This window comes from Corapipo altera, unplaced genomic scaffold (assembly GCF_003945725.1).
Source record: "Corapipo altera isolate COAL_440 unplaced genomic scaffold, ASM394572v1 RXGC01000072.1, whole genome shotgun sequence".
NCBI lineage: Eukaryota > Metazoa > Chordata > Aves > Passeriformes > Pipridae > Corapipo > Corapipo altera.
The window spans coordinates 14,426-30,784 of record NW_020884943.1 but is presented as its reverse complement, the minus strand read 5'-3'; the positions used below and the strand labels follow the sequence as shown (position 1 = coordinate 30,784).

At 67.4% G+C, this 16,359-nt stretch overlaps 2 protein-coding genes across 5 annotated transcripts; both read right to left on the bottom strand.

The window, feature by feature from the left end:
- Nucleotides 1–3,412: 3,412 nt before the first annotated feature.
- Nucleotides 3,413–4,702, bottom strand: APLNR (apelin receptor). The gene is given in 2 exon segments (XM_027662206.1): nt 3,413–3,552; nt 3,554–4,702. Coding segments are annotated over 2 exon segments (1,113 nt in total). The 5' UTR covers nt 4,619–4,702; the 3' UTR covers nt 3,413–3,504.
- A 2,468-nt stretch (nt 4,703–7,170) lies between these two features.
- Nucleotides 7,171–16,241, bottom strand: TNKS1BP1 (tankyrase 1 binding protein 1). Of its 4 annotated transcripts, none has more exons than XM_027662188.1 (13): nt 16,138–16,241; nt 15,518–15,651; nt 14,861–14,987; nt 14,130–14,754; nt 13,361–13,433; nt 11,347–12,597; nt 9,148–11,051; nt 8,691–9,021; nt 8,475–8,604; nt 8,256–8,392; nt 7,939–8,105; nt 7,761–7,825; nt 7,171–7,467 (listed from the first exon to the last, which is right to left on the bottom strand). In XM_027662188.1, the coding sequence occupies exons 3-12, from the start codon at nt 14,952–14,954 to the stop codon at nt 7,765–7,767; spliced, it is 4,773 nt and encodes a 1,590-aa protein (XP_027517989.1). In that variant the 5' UTR covers nt 14,955–14,987; nt 15,518–15,651; nt 16,138–16,241; the 3' UTR covers nt 7,171–7,467; nt 7,761–7,764. The 4 variants fall into 4 exon arrangements, with proteins under 4 accessions (XP_027517989.1, XP_027517985.1, XP_027517988.1 ...); XM_027662184.1 differs by lacking the exon at nt 16,138–16,241 and adding an exon at nt 15,815–16,004; XM_027662187.1 differs by lacking the exon at nt 16,138–16,241 and adding an exon at nt 15,815–16,004 and having other exon boundaries at nt 8,328–8,392.
- Between the last annotated feature and the right edge of the window lie 118 nt (nt 16,242–16,359).

The following is a 16,359-nucleotide window of genomic DNA, read 5'->3' as shown; positions in this document are numbered from 1 at the left end:
CCCCCCCCCTTGCCCGAGACCCCCTCCCCGCGGGCGGGGGGTTGCGGGGCCGGTCCCGCCTGGCCGGAGCCCGGAGGTCGGGCAGCAGCTGTGCCGTGTCCGGCCGCGCCGACGGCCCCGGGGGAGGGCAGGGGTGGGGGCAGCGGCCGGACGGTGGCCCCCGGTGCCCACCCCCGGGCTCTGCCGGGCGCTGGAGCACCCCCGGTGACGGCTGGGGGGGCCCGGGGCACCCCTGAACCCTGGCACTTCCCTACATGTCCTCCCATGTGTTCATCCCTCCATCCATCCCTCTACCCATGCACCCGTCCTTCCCTCCTTCCCTCCCAACACATCCATCCATCCATGCATCCATCCATCCATCCATGCATCCATCCATCCATCCATCCATGCATCCATCCATCCATCCATCCATCTATCCATCCACTCCATCCCCACCTCCCTTCCCAAACCTCCCACTCACATCCAAATTCACCCCCCACCACCACTTTTCCTCCCTGCATCCTCCCCCTCCGTCCCCGTGTCACACAGGGACCCCCCCCCCGGAACTTCGGGGGTCCCCTCACACGGGTGGAACCGGTCACCCACGGGGGGGTCGGTGACCCAGGGCTCGCCCCCCCCGCCCCCCAAAATGCCACCCCCGGCAGCCACCGCTCCCACCCCACAGTGACCAAAGCCCCTGAGCCCCGAGTGTGCCGAAGCTCCGCCGCGGCTCAGGCAAATCCCTGTTTTCCCGGCACAAACGGGAGCTGGAGGCCCCCCCACCACCACCACCACCTCCCCCCGCTCCGTTTGCTTTGGGGCGGAAGGTGTGAAGGAGCCCGAGCCGGGCTGTAAACACGGAGGTCACTTCAAAGAGGACGCCCGGGGACATCCTTAGCACCACCAGATTATTTCGGCACCCCCGGGCGGGATGGGGAGGGGGGTGGGGTGGGGTGGTGAACATCCCGTTTGGCAGCTTAGGAAAGCGGGGAAGGGGGGGCCGAGGGGGCTCCCTGGGGCAGGGGGAGCTGCCCCTCATCCCGTCCCCGCCCCTGTCCCCATCGCTGTCCCTGTCCCGATCCCCGTCCCCCCTTTTCCCCGGCAGAGCCCATTTTTAGCTCCAGCCAAGGGGTTCTGTGTGGAACAACCTCCTTTTTCCCAGCCCCACCTCTGAGAACCCCTGGCTGTGGCCCCTGACTGAGTTGGGACCTGCAGCATTCCCAAGGAATTTGGGGGTTGAGGGTCCTCACATTCCCTTGGGGATCACCTCTCCCTCCAGCCTTTCCAGAGGTTCCCAAAGCATCATTTTTGGGGGGTTGAGGGTCCCCAGACACTCCCGGGAGCACACCCTGCATTCCCTAACCACCCCAGGGTTCCCAGAGCATTGTGATTTAGGGATAGAGGGTACCCAGACTCGTCCAGAAGCACCCCCTCCCCGCTCCCTAGCCTTCCCAAGGATGCTCCCCATCCCCCCTGTCCTCGCTGTCCCCCCTCTATCTTCCCTCCTCATCTTCCCTAGGAACTGGCAGGAAGGCAACACCTTCCTTATCTCCTTCCGACGGGTGGTCCGGCCCCACTGTCCCTCACCCCCGGCTCCGGCCTTGTTATTTTTCTGGAGTGTCCCTGCATTTGTCCCCAGGGATTCCTCAGCCAAACACTTCCTTCCTGGAAGGGAAAGGGAAATCTCCAAGAGGCGGATAGAAAGTCAGCAGCTCCGTCTCCGCTGGCCGGGCGCCTGCGGCCGTTTCCGTGCCCGGCGGCTGCACCAGAGGGGGGGAAACAGCAACCCCGACCCCCCCACAGTGTTGGGATATTTGGGGGAGGTGGAGGGAGAGATGGGGAGAGGGATGAGGAGAGGGATAGAGGGAGGGAAGGGAGGATGGTGGGGTGGGAGGGTGGAGAAAAAGAGGGGAGGAATGGAGGGAATTATGGAGGGAGGGAAGGGCAGAATGGTGGAATCATCAAGGTCGGGAGAGACCTTTAAGATCATCAAGTCCAACCCTCAAGCCAGCACTGCCACTGCAACCCCTAAACCGCTAAACCATGGATGGATGGATGGATGGAGGGATGGATGGGGGAAGGAGGGGGCTGTTGGACTGATGGATGGACATCTGGACTGACAGATCACTGTTATCAAGGGGTCTCTCCAGGGTGAGGCAGGCTGGGCAGCATCTGGAATGTAAACACACTTCGGGATGTGGCCCTGGATGCAGCATTCCCACCTCTCAGGCCCCCCTGGCCCTTAGACCAAATTAGATCCACTGGAAAATCTCCCAAAACCCCCGAGTAGGCTCCCACCCCTCCAGGTGGGGGGTTTGTGCAGCCCCCAGTCCCTCAGCCTGCCCCCCCCCCCATTCCCTCTCTTTGGACAAAGGACCATCCCTGCGTGGGGGGACTCCAGCTGATGTCCCCCAAACACGGAGAGGGCTGGCAGGAAGGCAGAGGCAGCCCCTCCCCGACGGGAAGCCTCCCAAGGAACCCAGTAATGATCCTGCATCCTTGCCAAGCGAGAACAAAGGCTGAGGAGACAGGATAGTTCATCACCAATAAATGAAGGATGTAAATAGCAAATAGGGGGAAGATTTATTTCAAGCAGAGCCTCAGGAAGCGACAGGGCCTGCGGGGGGAAGTGGGACAGGAGCCATTTGGTGGCTCATCAAAATCCTGGTTGGGGTGAGCCGGGGTCCTGCCCAGCGCCCAAATCCCCCACCAGTGCCCAGGGGGTCCAATGTCCCCCCCCACACCCAGGGGTCCCGTGTCCCTGCCCACACCCAGGGGGTCCCATGCCCCCATCCCTCAGGTTTGGGTGTTTCACAGCACCAGGTCCCGTTTCCACCCCCGGGTGAGTCACCCAGGGCTTGTCCTGGCCTCAGATAAGGATGAAAGCCCAAAAATGGGATTTGGTGGGACAGAGCAGCGGCCTGATGCAATCAGAGCTGGGGGGCTGGGGCAGGCAGGCACCCACCCCACAGGGCCAAACACCCCTATCCCAGTGCTGTGATGCTCTGAAGGTTTGGGGGTTTTCCTACCATTTCCCAAAGTGTTGCTGGGGAAGAGACCAGGGAGAGTCTGTCCCAGGCTGGAATCCCCACCAGCATCCGGGGGTACCCAGCAGGGGCCATGGGCAGCCACAAGGTGCAGGGACCCCCCATAGTGCACCCCCCACCACCCCTCCTCACTCACGGACACGCCGAAGCCCAGCTGCACCCCCCACCCCTCCATGACGCCCCCCTCCCAGCCCCCCCGAGGGAACTGCACGCACGCTGCTCCTTTTTTAACCAAAAATTCATTTATTTGACACAAAACACAAAAGGGTGCTGGGGGAGCCGCCCCCGCCCGAGCCCCCCAGGGGCTCCTCCCCGGCTCTGCCCAGCCCCTGCCCCAGTTTCCCCTTCCCGTGAGCAGGGCTTTCCAGCGGGGGGGGGATGTCCCCAAAGCAAGCCAGGCTCTGGGGCAAGGCAGAGGTGAGGGGGGGTCCCCCCCGAGGAGACCAGCTCGGGGGGCGCCGGGGGTGGCCGGGGGGGCTCAGGCGCGGAAGAGCGTCTCCTGGGTGGCAGGGTCCACCTTGCCCCCCCGGGCCGGGGCCCCCCTTGCCCCCGGGGGGGTGGCTGTGCCCGGAGGAGTAGCTGGCGGAGCGCTCGGGGCCGGGGCCGGGGGCCCGGCAGCACAGGAGGGCGGCGCAGGCGTGGCGAAAACGGGGGTCGAAGAAGGCGTAGAGGAAGGGGTTGAGGCAGCTGTTGATGTAGGCGATGCCGGTGCAGTAGGGATGGAGGTTGTTGAGGAAGGTGTGGAGGGCGCAGGACCAGGGCAGCACCTGCAGGTCCATCAGCACGTAGAGGGTCTTGACCAGGTGGAAGGGCAGCCAGCAGCCCCCGAAGGTGGCCACCAGCACCGTGATGATGGTGAGGAGGCGCTTGCGCTTGCGGAGCCCCTCGGCCCGCTCCCGGCGGAAGTGAGTGGCCACGGTGCGGGCGATGAAGAAGTAGCAGGTGAGCATGACGGCGAAGGGGGCCACGAACCCCACGGCGGTGGAGGAGAGCCCCAGCCCCACCTCCCAGGCGCCCTCCGACCCCAGGGCCTCCAGGTCCGTGTAGTCCATGTAGCAGGTGATCCTGGAGTCCTCACCGAGGGCGGCCGCCCGCCGCAGCACCAGGGCCGGCAGGGCCAGCAGGGCCGCCAGAGACCACAGGGCCACGGTGGCCACCAGCCCGCTGACCCGCAAGCGCAGCTTGGCGGTGGCCAGGGGCCGGACGATGGCCAGGTAGCGGTCGAAGCTCAGCCCCGTCAGGCAGAAGACGCTGGCGTACATGTTGACAAAGACCAGGTAACTGCTGACCTTGCAGGCGGCCGTGCCGAAGGGCCAGTGGTAGCCCAGCCAGGTGTAGGCGGCCCAGAGGGGCAGGGTGACCACGAAGGTGAGGTCGGCGGCCGCCAGGTTGGCGATGAAGGTGTCGGCGGAGCGCCGGCGGTCGCGGCCGCCCTTGAAGATGGTCCAGAGGACCAGCCCGTTGCCAGCGGTGCCCAGCAGGAAGACCAGCAGGTAGATGGTGGGCAGCAGGGCCAGCGAGGGGCCCCACTCCGTGTACTCGCAGTACGTCTCGTTGTCACCGTAGGCGTAGGCGTCCGCTGCCTCCTCCATCCCGGCGCTGGGCTGGGCTGGGCTCGACTCAGCTCAGCTCATCCCGGGCTCACCCGCTCCTCCAGCCCCTGAGCCACCCTGCAAATCCCACCGAGTTACCTCCCCTTCCTCCTCCTCCCCGCCCTCCTCCTGGATGGGACTGACGGGACAGGGTAGGAGCGACGGATGGCTGGGGGGGAGCCCCCGTGGGAAACTTCACAGCTCCCCCCACCTCCATCTGGCTCCTTCCCGGGGGGGGGTTTTACCGAGCTCTCACCCGCGTGTCAATGCACCGACCCCCGAGATAACCCCGTCCCCTGCCACACCCGGGGGGGTCTGGCCGCCCACCACGATGGGGTTTGGTGCTGGGATCAGGGCAGCAGCGTTGGGGGGTGCTCAGGGCAGGGGGGACCTCAGGGTTCTGCCAGCATTTGGGGTTTCAGCTCAGGGCGCCGCATTCAGCGCTGAGGTGTCACACGCCGGGGTTGCATTTCGCACGGGCGGTGTCACATCGGGCACCTGGTGGTGGGGGGTCACAGGGGGGGGGGGTTTCACACTGGGTGGAGTCGCACTGGAGGTGGGGGGATGCATTTGGCATTTTGCATTTGGCACTCAGGATTCCCCGTTTTGCTCCCAGGTTTGCTGCACTGGGCACACAGTGGTGGCTCCGGGGGGGGTCCCCCAGCGCTGGAGCCTCATTTTGAGCAAAACATGCCAGGGAGACTTTTTTAGGCATTTATCAAAAATCTGTGTGTGGGGGGGAAGGCTCTGGGACCACCCATGCTGCAAAAAAGCCCATTTTAGGGCAATGGCTGCCACTGGAGCTCCCAGTGCATCCCAGCTCCGCAGGTCAGTCACGGAGCCGGATGCAGCAGCGCCTTCGGGTTAGCCAAGGGAGAACAGACATCCCCCCGACCCACAAATAAATACTGGGGGGACGGGGTCAGGAGGGGGGGCCCTCTGGTGGCAGGGCCGTGTGCTGTGGGTGTCCCACTGGGACTGAACTCTCACAATTCCAGCTCTGGGGAAAAGTACCGGAGAAGCCAAGTGGGACTTTGCAGAGTGAAGTCTGAAGAGCCCCGAGTGCCCCGGGGACACGCTGTGGGGTCTGGGCTGGAGCCTGGGCTGAGGGGGGTCTGAGCTGGGCTGAGGGCAGATTAAACACGGGACAGGCTGTGGAAGGGGCAGGTTTAACACTGGAGTGCAGGGATGGAGGCTGGTGGGGGGACACAGAGACCCCCAACCCCTCGCAGGCACAGTGGGGCCCTTCTCCCAGCAAAGGGGTGTAAAGGAGGGGCTTGGGGGGGAATTCAGTGGCTGAAAGGAGGGAGCTCACAGGAGTGTCCAAACTGAGACAGAGTGGTCTCAGGGGGTAAAGGGCCTGCTAAATTGGAGTGCAGGCTGGGGGGCCCTGGAGGCAGGGACACGGCAGCCACTGAACCAGACACAGAGAGGGCCCACAGCGTCAGCAGGGAGAACAAGCCAGGGCTTAATCAGGCTGGAGATAAGGGACGATCCCATACCCAGTGCTGGGACAGCCAGATTGGGGGCAGTGAGGAATTAACCCCAAAAGCTGCTACAACTGGCAGCAGAACCCTGAGGGTGTCCGGTTCTGGTTAAAATGCCAACTTTGATTAAAGAAGGGATGGAACCCCCCAACTCCCCAGTGCAGGCTAATTAACGCTAATTAGTGGCATTAACTGGGAAACCCCAGCGCCGCAGAGGAGCCGCCCCTGGGATCACAGGGAGGCTGCCCAGGCTGCTCCTGCCGTGGCCAGAACCCCATTAATGAGCAGCACCGTTACTGAGCCGTGTTATTAATTACTATTAATAACAACCCCGGCTACCTCTGTCCCACTGGAACACGCCTCCATTTCCAGCCCCCACTCAGGTATCCCTTTTCAAAAGCTGGAGGACTGAGGGTCCAGGCTGCTCCCTCACTGACCTGATTGCCCTCAGTGCCATCCCAGTGGTCCCAGCACTGGGGAAGGAGTCCCCCTGGCTGGGTTTGTGGTGGCCAGCAGCAGTGGATCAGTAGTGGCCAGAGCTGTGCTGATAACGAGCCCGTGGGGCTGATAACAAACCCGTTATCTGCAGCAGGGGGAGGGGAAGGGGCTGCGGGGGGGACGCTGCAAGGAGTTGCTCTCCTTCTGCCCTGGGCACCACTGAGGTGCTCTGGGACCCTCATTCCCCAGGCTCCGGCACCAGCGGCTCCATTGGGAACGAGCCAGGGTCACGGCACCCCCGCTGGCTCTGAGGGGGACTGGGGTGGGAGCCCCCATGGGGTGGGATGTGGAGCAAGGGCCCCACAGGCAGGAAGGGCAGTGCTCAGCCCCGCACAAGGAGGGCTCCGGCAGCTTCCTCCAAAGCCGCAGGAGTTACATCCGACCGGGGAAGCAACACCCCTCGGGCACGGCTCCTGTGCCTCTGCTCCCCCTTCCATGGGCTGTGCTGGGAACAGCCAGCCCCAGGGTGCACTGTGGGCACAGAGCTCCTCCTGCTGGCAGCCCCTGCACGGTGACCCCCATCCCACAGGGACCCCTGTGACCCCCAGAGAAGAGCCAGGCCCCCCGGACTGACCAGCGAGGTTTTATTGTCTGTGGCAGCAGCACCACGAGCCGGACCCGCCGCCCTGGACACAGGGCGATACACGAGCAGGGGTGAGGGGAGGGGGGGGGTCGTGCCCACCCCCAGCCCCAGGGATGGGGTACAATGTGGGGATGGGGATGGGGAGGAGGTGCTGGGGGGAGACGGGGACCCTGCGAGCTCGTACAAAGTGCATAGGTGTGTGTGTGTGTGTGTGTGTGTGTCCCCACGGGAGGGGACAGCCCTGGTCCCGGGACAGCGGCCATCGGCATCGGGGAGAGAGCCTGGAAGAGACACAGTGGGGACGGGCTGAGGGTCTGCAGGGACCCCCAGGGGTGACAGCACACCTCCCAGTGGTGACCCAGGCCGGGGGTCCTGGCTGGAGCAGGCAGGAGGGACCTGACCCCAGCAATGCAAGACTCCAGAGACACAGGAACATCTCCCACGGTGCCACAGCCAGCCCTGCCCTCACACCCCCCTCCAGCCACGCAGGACCCACAGCCCCGCACACAGGGGACATGGGGAGGCCCCAGCCACGGGAATCCATGCCCAGCATCCCCCCAGCTCCCACACTCACCCGCTCAAGGCTTCTTTCTCTTCAGTTTCAGTGCCTGCAGCCAGTGTGGGGGGGAGGCCTCAGATCTGGGTGTGTGTGCACAGCATCAGCACGAGCCCCCCAAGATCAGCCTGGGCACCCAGACTGAACCCCCCCAGCACCCCTTTTGCCCCCATGAGGGTCCTGGCCCCACACTCACCCTGACGATTTCTCCGGCTTGGGGGGCAGCGCCGGGGGTTTCCCACTCACACCAGGGATCTTGCAGGACTTGGAGCGCTGCACGTGGGGGTCCTTGGAAGAGGTCCCCTTGCTGTCCCCTGATGATGTCCCCTCCTCGGCCGAGCGGTTGCGGCCTCTCAGCTTGGCCTGGGGGCAGACAGTGAGGTCAGGGGGGCACACAGTGCTCTGCCCCCTCAATCCCCCCACTGCCTCCTCCCTGCCTTCAGGCAGCCCCCACCCTGACTCAGCTTCCCCACCCCTGGTTTACCCCCCCCTCCAGGGGTCCGGGGGTCCCACCTTGATGGCTGAGGCACTGAGGCCGGGGAAGAGGGGCACCTTGACCCCCCTGCCCAAAGGGGAGCCGCGCACCCGCCGGCTCCGGGGCTCCTCCGCTGCCTCCTCGTCGGAGGACGCTGGTGGGGCTGGCCGGGGCTCTGCGGGGACACAGGGACAGCGTCAGTGACACCCGTGGCAGGACAGACGCCCCGCTCCCCTCCCCGTCCCCGCTGGGCTCACCCGTGGAGTCCCGGAAGATCCAGCTGTCCCCCTCGGGGGCGGTGGGACGCAGGGCCGGGGCCCGGTGCCGGCGCTTGCGGCCCAGGCTGGCCTTGCTGCGGAACACGCTGCTGTCCAGGAGCTCCGTGTCCTGCCGAGCCCATGGGACATGTCAGAGACGGCAGGGGCAGCCCCGGGACCCTCCGCCGGACTGGGAACTGCCCCCTCCCCACTCACCTCCAGGAAGGGGAACTCCTGCCCCTGCTCCACGGGCCCCTCGGGCTGGGGGGTGCCCAGGGAGAGCCGCTGCTCCCCCCAGCCCGGGGGGCTGTCCCCATCGGGGTGGTCCGAGGTGGGTTCCTCAATCCCTGTGTCCACTGGGATCCTGCTGGCAGCCTCCAGCAGCAGACAGGGGGCCCCGGGGCTCTGCAGGGCAGCGGCGTGCTCGGGGAGGTCCCTCTCCTCCTCAGCGGGGCTGAGCAGCTCACCCTGGGGGGTCTGCAGAGCTGGGGGGTCGGCTGGGGCATCACCCATCGGTGGGCTGGGGGCTGAAAGACGGAGGCTCCTGCTTGGGAGACAAGACCGCAGAGTTGCTCCAGCCCCAGATAACACAAGCCCTGCTCGTGTCCCAAAACCCTTCTGTCCACCTCAGGGGAAGCTGCTCCCTCCCTGCCACCACCGGTGCCCTCCTTACCTGTCCTCTGTGCCGGTGTCCCCTCCCAGGCTCCGTTCCCCAGTGCCAAGGTCCCGGCTGCGGGCGGCACAGCGGGCACCGAAGGCACTTGCCCACTCCTGGCGCTTGGCCTCGGCGTCCTGCAGCTCCACACTCCAGTGCTCCAGGTCCTGGCTCCAGCGGGCATCCTCCGTGTCCAGAGAGATATCCCTGTGCCAGCCTGCCAGGGACTGCAGGCCCCTGGACATGGCGCCATCCGAGGCTCCGCTGCTGCAGGGGTCTGGCACCCGCTCTGTCCCAATGGCACCAAACTGGTTGTGGCAGTCGCCTCCTCCAAGCTCCTCAGCCCAGTCCCTGCTGCTGGAGCTGCCACGCTCCTGCTGGTGGGCACTGCCCCAGGTGGGCTCCTGGGCCAGGGAATCAGGGCAGAGGGAGCCAGGCACATCTTCCTCACTGACCCCAACAGGCCTGGCCTGGCTGATGCTGCCCTCACCGGACCAGCTCAGCCGGCCCGGGATCAGCTCCTGCTCTTCCTCCATGGGGAGCACAGAGCTGTGCTCCCCATCCCGGGCTGCTCCACTGGGGCTGAACTCCCTGTCCTGGGCCTCCACATCCCTGGTGCTGGACCTGTCGCCCCAGGCCGTTCCGCTGGGGCTGAACAACTCCCCGTGCCGGGTCTCCATGTCCCCAGCTCTGTGCCCGTCATCCCAGGCTGCTCTGCTGGGAGTGAATCCACTGTCCTGGGTCTCCATGTTGCTGGTGCTGGACCTGTCACCCCAGGTTGCTCCAGTGGGGCTGAACTTCCCACCCTGGGTCTCCAGGTTCCTGGTGGTGCACTCGCTGGCTTCAGCCAGCCTGTTGGGGCTGAACTCCCGGTCCTGGCTCTCTGTGTCCCTGCTGCTGGATCTGTCATCCCAGGTCAGCCTGCTGGGGTTGAACTCCTGATCCTGGCTTTCCATCTCCCTGTATTCAGCAGCCCAGGCTGGCCTCTTGGGGCTGAACTCCCTGTCCTGGCTTTCCATGTCCCTGATTTCACCAGTCCAGGCCGGCCGGCTGGGGCTGAACTCCCGGTCCTGGCTCTCCATGTCCTGAGTGCTGTACCTGTTATCCCAGGCCGCTCCGCTGGGGCTGAATTCCCGGTCCTGGGTCTCCACGTTGCCAGTGCTGCACTCGCTGCCTTCAGCCAGCCGGCTGGGGCTGAACTCCCTGTCCTGGCTTTGTGTGTCCTTGTATTCCCCAGCCCAGGCTGGCCGGCTGGGACTGAACTCCCGGTCCTGGCTCTCCATGTCCCGGGTGCTGTACCTGCTGTTCCAGGACGGCCGGCTGGGGCTGAGTTCCTTGTCCGGGCTCCCAGTGTCCCCAGTGCTGGATCGGCCAGCCCAGCCCAGCGTAAAATCCTCATCCTTGCTCCTGGCATCCCGGCTGCTGTATTTACTGGCCCAGTCCTGGGTGAGCTCCCTGTCCTTCATCTCCGTGTCGCCGGTGCCATACCTGCCCGCCCAGGTGGGCTGCCCCGAGTCGAGCTCCTCCGTGCTGCTGGCACGGCCCAGGCCATAGCCCGGGCCCCACTTGGCTGTGCTGCTGCCAAAGTCTGGATCCCGCAGGCAGCTCTCCCCAGCATCGAGGGACTGGGACCAGTCACTGCCACCCAGTTTGGTGTCCCCCATCAGCTCCGTCCCTCTGTAGTCACTGCTCCAGCCCTCCCGGGCAGCGCTGAAGTGCCCATCTGGCCTGGCCCCAGCCCTGTCGCTGCGGCTGCTGTCCCAGCTGGATTTGGCCCTGAATTCCTGGTCCTGCTCGGTCTCAGCAGGCCAGTCTCTCTCCCTGGACACAGCTGGGCAGCTCCAGCCAAAGGTACCGGCCCGGTGAGGGCGGCCAATGCCGAACTCACTGCACAGGTCCTTCCGTGACCAGCCCAGCAGGCCCTGGGGGGGAAGGGGGAGAGGAGTGAGAAGAGTTAGAGGGGGGCACAGCCCCGGCTCCTGCAGCAGCAGAGTTGGGGAGAAGGGAAGAAACGCCCTGAGGTGCCCAGGGCACACGGCACAGCAGGGCCCACCCCGAAGGGAAGCCAGACCCTGCCACCTGCCCCTCACCACACACTCCTGTTTGGCCTCCATGCACACACTCACCCCATCCTGTGCTGTCCCCTCCCATCCCACCACCCAGTGATGGAGGAGCCCACCCCATACTAACCCCACAGAGCCCCCCGCACCCCCTCACCTCTGCTGAGCCGTGCCCTGTGGTGTGGGCCCCAGGTGATGCCAGCAGCTCTGTCAGCCAGCCCGGGTCGGCGTGGGGGTCAGGGCCCTGTGGGGGTCCTTCGGCCTGGCCTGGCCCCCCAGGGCCCTGCAGGTCTTTGGGGCTGTCACCTGCCCAGGCCAAGTCAGCCAGAGGGGCTGGATCTGGGGGGGCTGGATCCAGGGGTGCAGCTGTGGTGATGCTGGGCTGGGTGGGGGTCTCAGGCTCAGCTGGGTGCCAGCCAGGCTCTGTCACATGAAGTGGGGACTGGGACCCAGGGCTGCCTCGCTCTACTTCCCCTTCCTCCTCCTCCTCTGTCAAGCCCTCAGCTTCTCGCTGGGCTACAGGACCCCCTGGGCATGGAGCCCCCTCTGCCCTGTGGCTGTCAGGCCCTTCAGAGCCGCTGTCCTCCGGGGGGCTGTGGGCTGCAGCCTCCCCATCCGACTCTCCCTCTTCAGAGAGCCCCGAGTCAGGCGTCTCCCGGATTGGGGAGCGGGGGGGAAAGGCCGACAAGCGTGTCCCCCGCGATGGGAACGTCCACTCAAAGGACTGGGAAAGGCTCCAGCCAGACTCACTGCCCAGGGAGGGCTCAGACAGGGGGTCTCCAGGCCGGGGCAGGGCACTCAGTGAACCCCCCAGCTCCCCCAGGCCCTGCCCTGTGGGCGGGGACTGCAGCACCCCCTCTGAGGAGCGCCGCAGTCCCACGTCCCGGGGAGAGGAGCTGAAATCGGGACCCTCACAGGACTGTGGGGACACTGTGGAGTCATCAGGTCCCTCTGGGGAGCCTGGGGGACGAGAGGCTTTGGCAAGGGGTGGGCTGGGGCGGCCCAGGTACTCGGCAGCAGCCTCAGGAGAGCCAGGGGGGCAGGTGACTCGGGGGGGCAGTTCGGGAGTGCCAGGCGGGCTGGCAGTGTCAGGGGAACCCTCCCCGGGAGTGTGGGGGGAGCCAGGGGAGCGGGAGGTGCCGAGATGGGGTTTGGTGGCCGAGGGAGCACCTGGGGCCTGGCTGGAGGGGGCAGGGGCCTCGGCTGGAGGCTGAGTGGGGGATTCGGGGGAGCCGGGGGGCAGTGTGGGGGAGTCGAGGGCCAGGAGCTCAGCGGGGGCATCAGGAGAGCCGGGGGCCGGTGCAGAGGGCTCGGGAGGCTGGAAGGGAGCTCCCGGGGCTGGGGTCGGGGAAGTGGGGGGCCGTGGGGAGCCCGGGGGTCCGAGGGCCCCCAGTTGGAGAGAGGAGAGCTGTGGAAAGAGCCAGTGGGGGTCTTGTCACTCAAGAGACACCCCCAAGCATCATCCACCCCAAACCTCCAGAGGGTCTCTCCCTCCAGCCCCGCTCCCCTCCCTGCACCTGGGGCAGGAGGTGCCCACGCTGTGTGCCAGCACCAGGCTGCTCCTGCGTGACTCAGCCCGGGCGGCTCCTGGTGCCCCAGCCCCGCTCCCAGCTCAGCCCTCCGCTGCCCCCGGAGCACCCAGACAGATGGAGAGGAAGAAACGAAGCAGAAGGAAGTCAGGACCCCCCAGCCCAGCCGCCTGCCTTGCCTGGGGCTGGCATCCCCTTGTCCAGCACCGTCGGGGTTTGCCCTTTTGCCGGGGTGACCTGGGGCCACTGCCCAGGCTGTCACCCGCGGTGTCACCGAGGCTCGGTGTCCCGGTCACCTCCCCGAGCGAGTGCAGTGAGGGGAGAGGGACTGGCGGGGAGCCCAAGGGGCCTGCCCTGCCACATACCTGCCGGGTCACCAAACCCCGGCTGGTGACTCACAGCTGCTCCCTGCCCACGGCTGGCACCGGTGCTGGCACACGCCACCCCCACGCCCCTGGGCCCCGCGCTGGGGGCCCAGTGCAGGGGGCACTGGACCCCCCAGAAGGGGCGGCCAGCGCCCCGAGGAGAAAGGAGAGACACGCACCCCGCAGAGAGGGAGCCCCGGAGGAGACAGGAGAGCCCCGAAGGAGAGAGCCCAGGAGTGGAGCCGCCGCGACGCCGGAGGGCGAGGCCAGCACTCACATCAGGAGGGGACGGTGGCCTCCGGTGTCCACGGGGGTCCCCAGCACAGCGCGGCCCAGCTGGGGGGGAGCCGCTGTAGAGAGAAATGGGGAAAGAGGGTAAACCCCACTGGGTGCCTCAGGGCTCCTCTCCCCACACCCACTGAGGCACCCCTGCTCCAAACCAGCCTCCACGGCCGCAGGGGGCCAGGGTCGGGCCCTGCCATGGCTGCACGCCGGGCCCCTGGCTTGGGCTGCCAGGGGAGGGAGGTGAAGCGCTCCCAGCCCCTTTTCTGGAAAGTTTTTGGTCCTTTGGGAGCGAGTTTCTCACACTCTGGTTCAGAGCAGCCCCCGCCCAGCTCTCCCTGAGGTGCCCAAGTTCTCGGGAGCATGGCCAAGCCCTGGCTCTGGCCCAGAACGTCCCGGAGCTGGGAGTCCCGCTGATCTGCCCTCTCCCTGTGCCTTGGCACGGCCCAGCAGGGAAAAAATAGTGAGGCTGGGAAAACAGGAGTGTTTCCCCGGAGAGCGACCCCCTGCCCAACGGCTGGCTCAGAGCCCACCCACGGGGCTGCAGGCGGCTCCTGGCCCAGGACAGCCCGTCCTGCAGCTGGCACTGGCTGCCCCGGCCTTCCCACGGAGGCAGCTCGAGGCACTGCGGCTCGGGAGGAACCCAGGCCCCGTGCCGGCGACCAGACCTCAGCTCCGTTACATGCCCGCCCCAGGACGGCTCGGAGCAGTGTCCCGTGTTCCCACTGCCACTCTCCCCCTGGGGTGGGTCTCTGGCCCCTCACCTCGTCTCAGCCACGGAGTGTCCGTCATCCCCCGTTCCCAGCTCGCCCGCCGCAGGTCGGGGTGTGTGGGGGGCTTCACCAGGGGGGTCTCCATCCGCCTCCCCGCTGGGACGCCTCCGGAAGGCGGCGAAGGTCTTGGAGCCGAAGCGGGAGGAGGGGTCGGGACAGAAGGGCGAGAGCCAGGCCCTGTCTGGGCTGCCCGGACCCTCCCTGCTGTCCATCTTGGCCAGGATCTCCTCCACAATGGTGCCTGGGAAGCGCTCCGGCCTGGCGGCCACCGGCACCGGCGTCACCTTGAAGGGCGCGGGGCCCTTGCGCAAGGGGGTCGGCGGGGCGGGGGGCACCTCCTCCTCGGCGGCTGCCACAGGGGGGGACGGGAGCCCCTTCCCGTTGGGGGTCTCGGGTGACCTGACAGTGAAGGAGGGGCGGCGGAGGGGCCCCCCCGTGCCACCCCCGCTGTAGGGCTGCGGCCCAGCCAGGCGGTTCATCTTCTCGGCCGAGGGCAGCTCGGGCCGGGGGTGCCGCGGGCCCGGCACAGGGGGCGGCACCGGGGGCTTGGCGGGCACGGCCGGCTTGGGCAGCACGCGGGGCTTGGGCCGCACCGGCGGCTTGGGGCGCGTGGTGCCTGCGGAGAGCCGGGGACGGGGTCAGGGGGCGCAGCGCGGCCCCCCCCAGGCTGAGAACAGCCCTCGGGGGGCTGCCCCAGCAAACCCCCCGCCTGTGGCACTGACCTTTGTCGGGGCTGCCAGCCAGAGCGGCCCCTCCAGTGCTGGCGGGGGCGGCGCAGGGCACGGCGGGGCGCAGGGGCTGCGGCTGGGAGGCCATGGTGATGAGGGGAGCACGGCGAGGGGTCAGCCCCTGGGGAGAGAGAGAGGGAGGGAGGGAGAGAAGAATGTTTTGGGGGTCACCCCGTGCCCAGAGAGACCCAGCGGCAAGTGGGGGGTGCCCGATCGCCTCCCAGCCCTGTGCCAAGGCCCGTCCAGCTGTGCCAAACCACGGTCACGCCACGGTTAACACCCTTGGTACACCGGCCTCGGCTCACCTGAGCCAGCCTGGCACGGGCAGCGGCCCCAGACACCATCCCGACCCCCCACCACCGTAACCACATGGACCCCCTGCGACACTCTCGGCGCCGTGTGGCCGCTCCCTTACCTGCCTGACCCTGCGCTAACCTGCCCCAACGCACACGTGTCACCACCACCACCGACCTCTGCCAACCCCCGATGGCCGGTCTGGCCCCCAGTTTGCCCCGGTCCCCACTTCAGCCCCCCGCTCTGGTCACCCGCCGCCCCCCCTCCCGGGCCCCCGGTAGCCTCGGAGGCACCGCCCGGCCCCCCCGAGAATTGCCCCCCCAGCCCCATCGCCGGGGCCGCGGCTGCCCCACTCACCTTCCCCACATCAGCCTCATGTCCGGGGCGGGCCGGGACACACGTGGGGGGCGCAGGGCGGGCGGGGAAGGGGGGGATTACCGTCCCCACGGGTCTCACGCTGCCGCCACCGCCTCTCCCGTGACTCACCGGGGCTGCGGGGACAGGAAAAACCCGCTCGGTGCCTCCTCCCGGCCCTGCCCTCCTTCCCTCCCTCCCCTCCCCGCCTCGCTCGCTCCTGCCCCCGCCGGGGTCCAACCCCCACCCCCAGATCCCCCTCCCATCGCTTTCCACGGGGGAACGGCCGCCACAACGCACATCTGGAAACGATCGGGCCCGTTTCCCAGCCCGGGATGGCGGCGGGGCCCCGGGTTGCGGGTCCGGCCCCCCCCCGGGGTCCTCCGCCAGCGCGGCCTATCCCCGTTGCCACGGCAACGAAGCCTCCGCTCGAGTCGCCGAGTAGGCCACGACCGCGGCCTAGCGCCGTCCCCATGACAACGGAGCCCCCCACCCAATTCGGGGGGCCCGCGCCCGTGGCGCGCCGCCCGGTCCGAAGACGCGGGGTGCCCCGGCGGGCACCGCGGGCCCGCGGGGATCCCGGTTCCCCGCAGCCCCATCCCGGCGGAGCGACCCCCTCTCACCCTCCGCCGCCGCTGCTAATGCATATTCATGAGCGCCCCCACCGGCCACGCCCCCAACGACAGGGAGGGGCGGGGCACAGCGGCGCCGCGTGGCGGGCGGACCATAGAGAGGGGCGGCCAGAGAGTCCTCCAAAATGGGGCGGGGAGGGACACCTTAGAGACCTCCAGGAACCCCCAAGTGACCCTCAGGGCGCAGGGACAGCCGGCCAGGACCCCCCGGAC

Coding starts and splice junctions, on each gene's coding strand:
- TNKS1BP1 (XM_027662184.1), bottom strand. CDS start 15,989: ATGGGGACGGCGCTAGGCCGCGGTCGTGGCCTACTCGGCGACTCGAGC. Junction 9,022..9,147: donor GACACCGGCACAGAGGACAG/GTAAGGAGGGCA, acceptor TTGTCTCCCAAG/CAGGAGCCTCCGTCTTTCAG. Junction 8,106..8,255: donor TCAGTGCCTCAGCCATCAAG/GTGGGACCCCCG, acceptor GTCTGCCCCCAG/GCCAAGCTGAGAGGCCGCAA.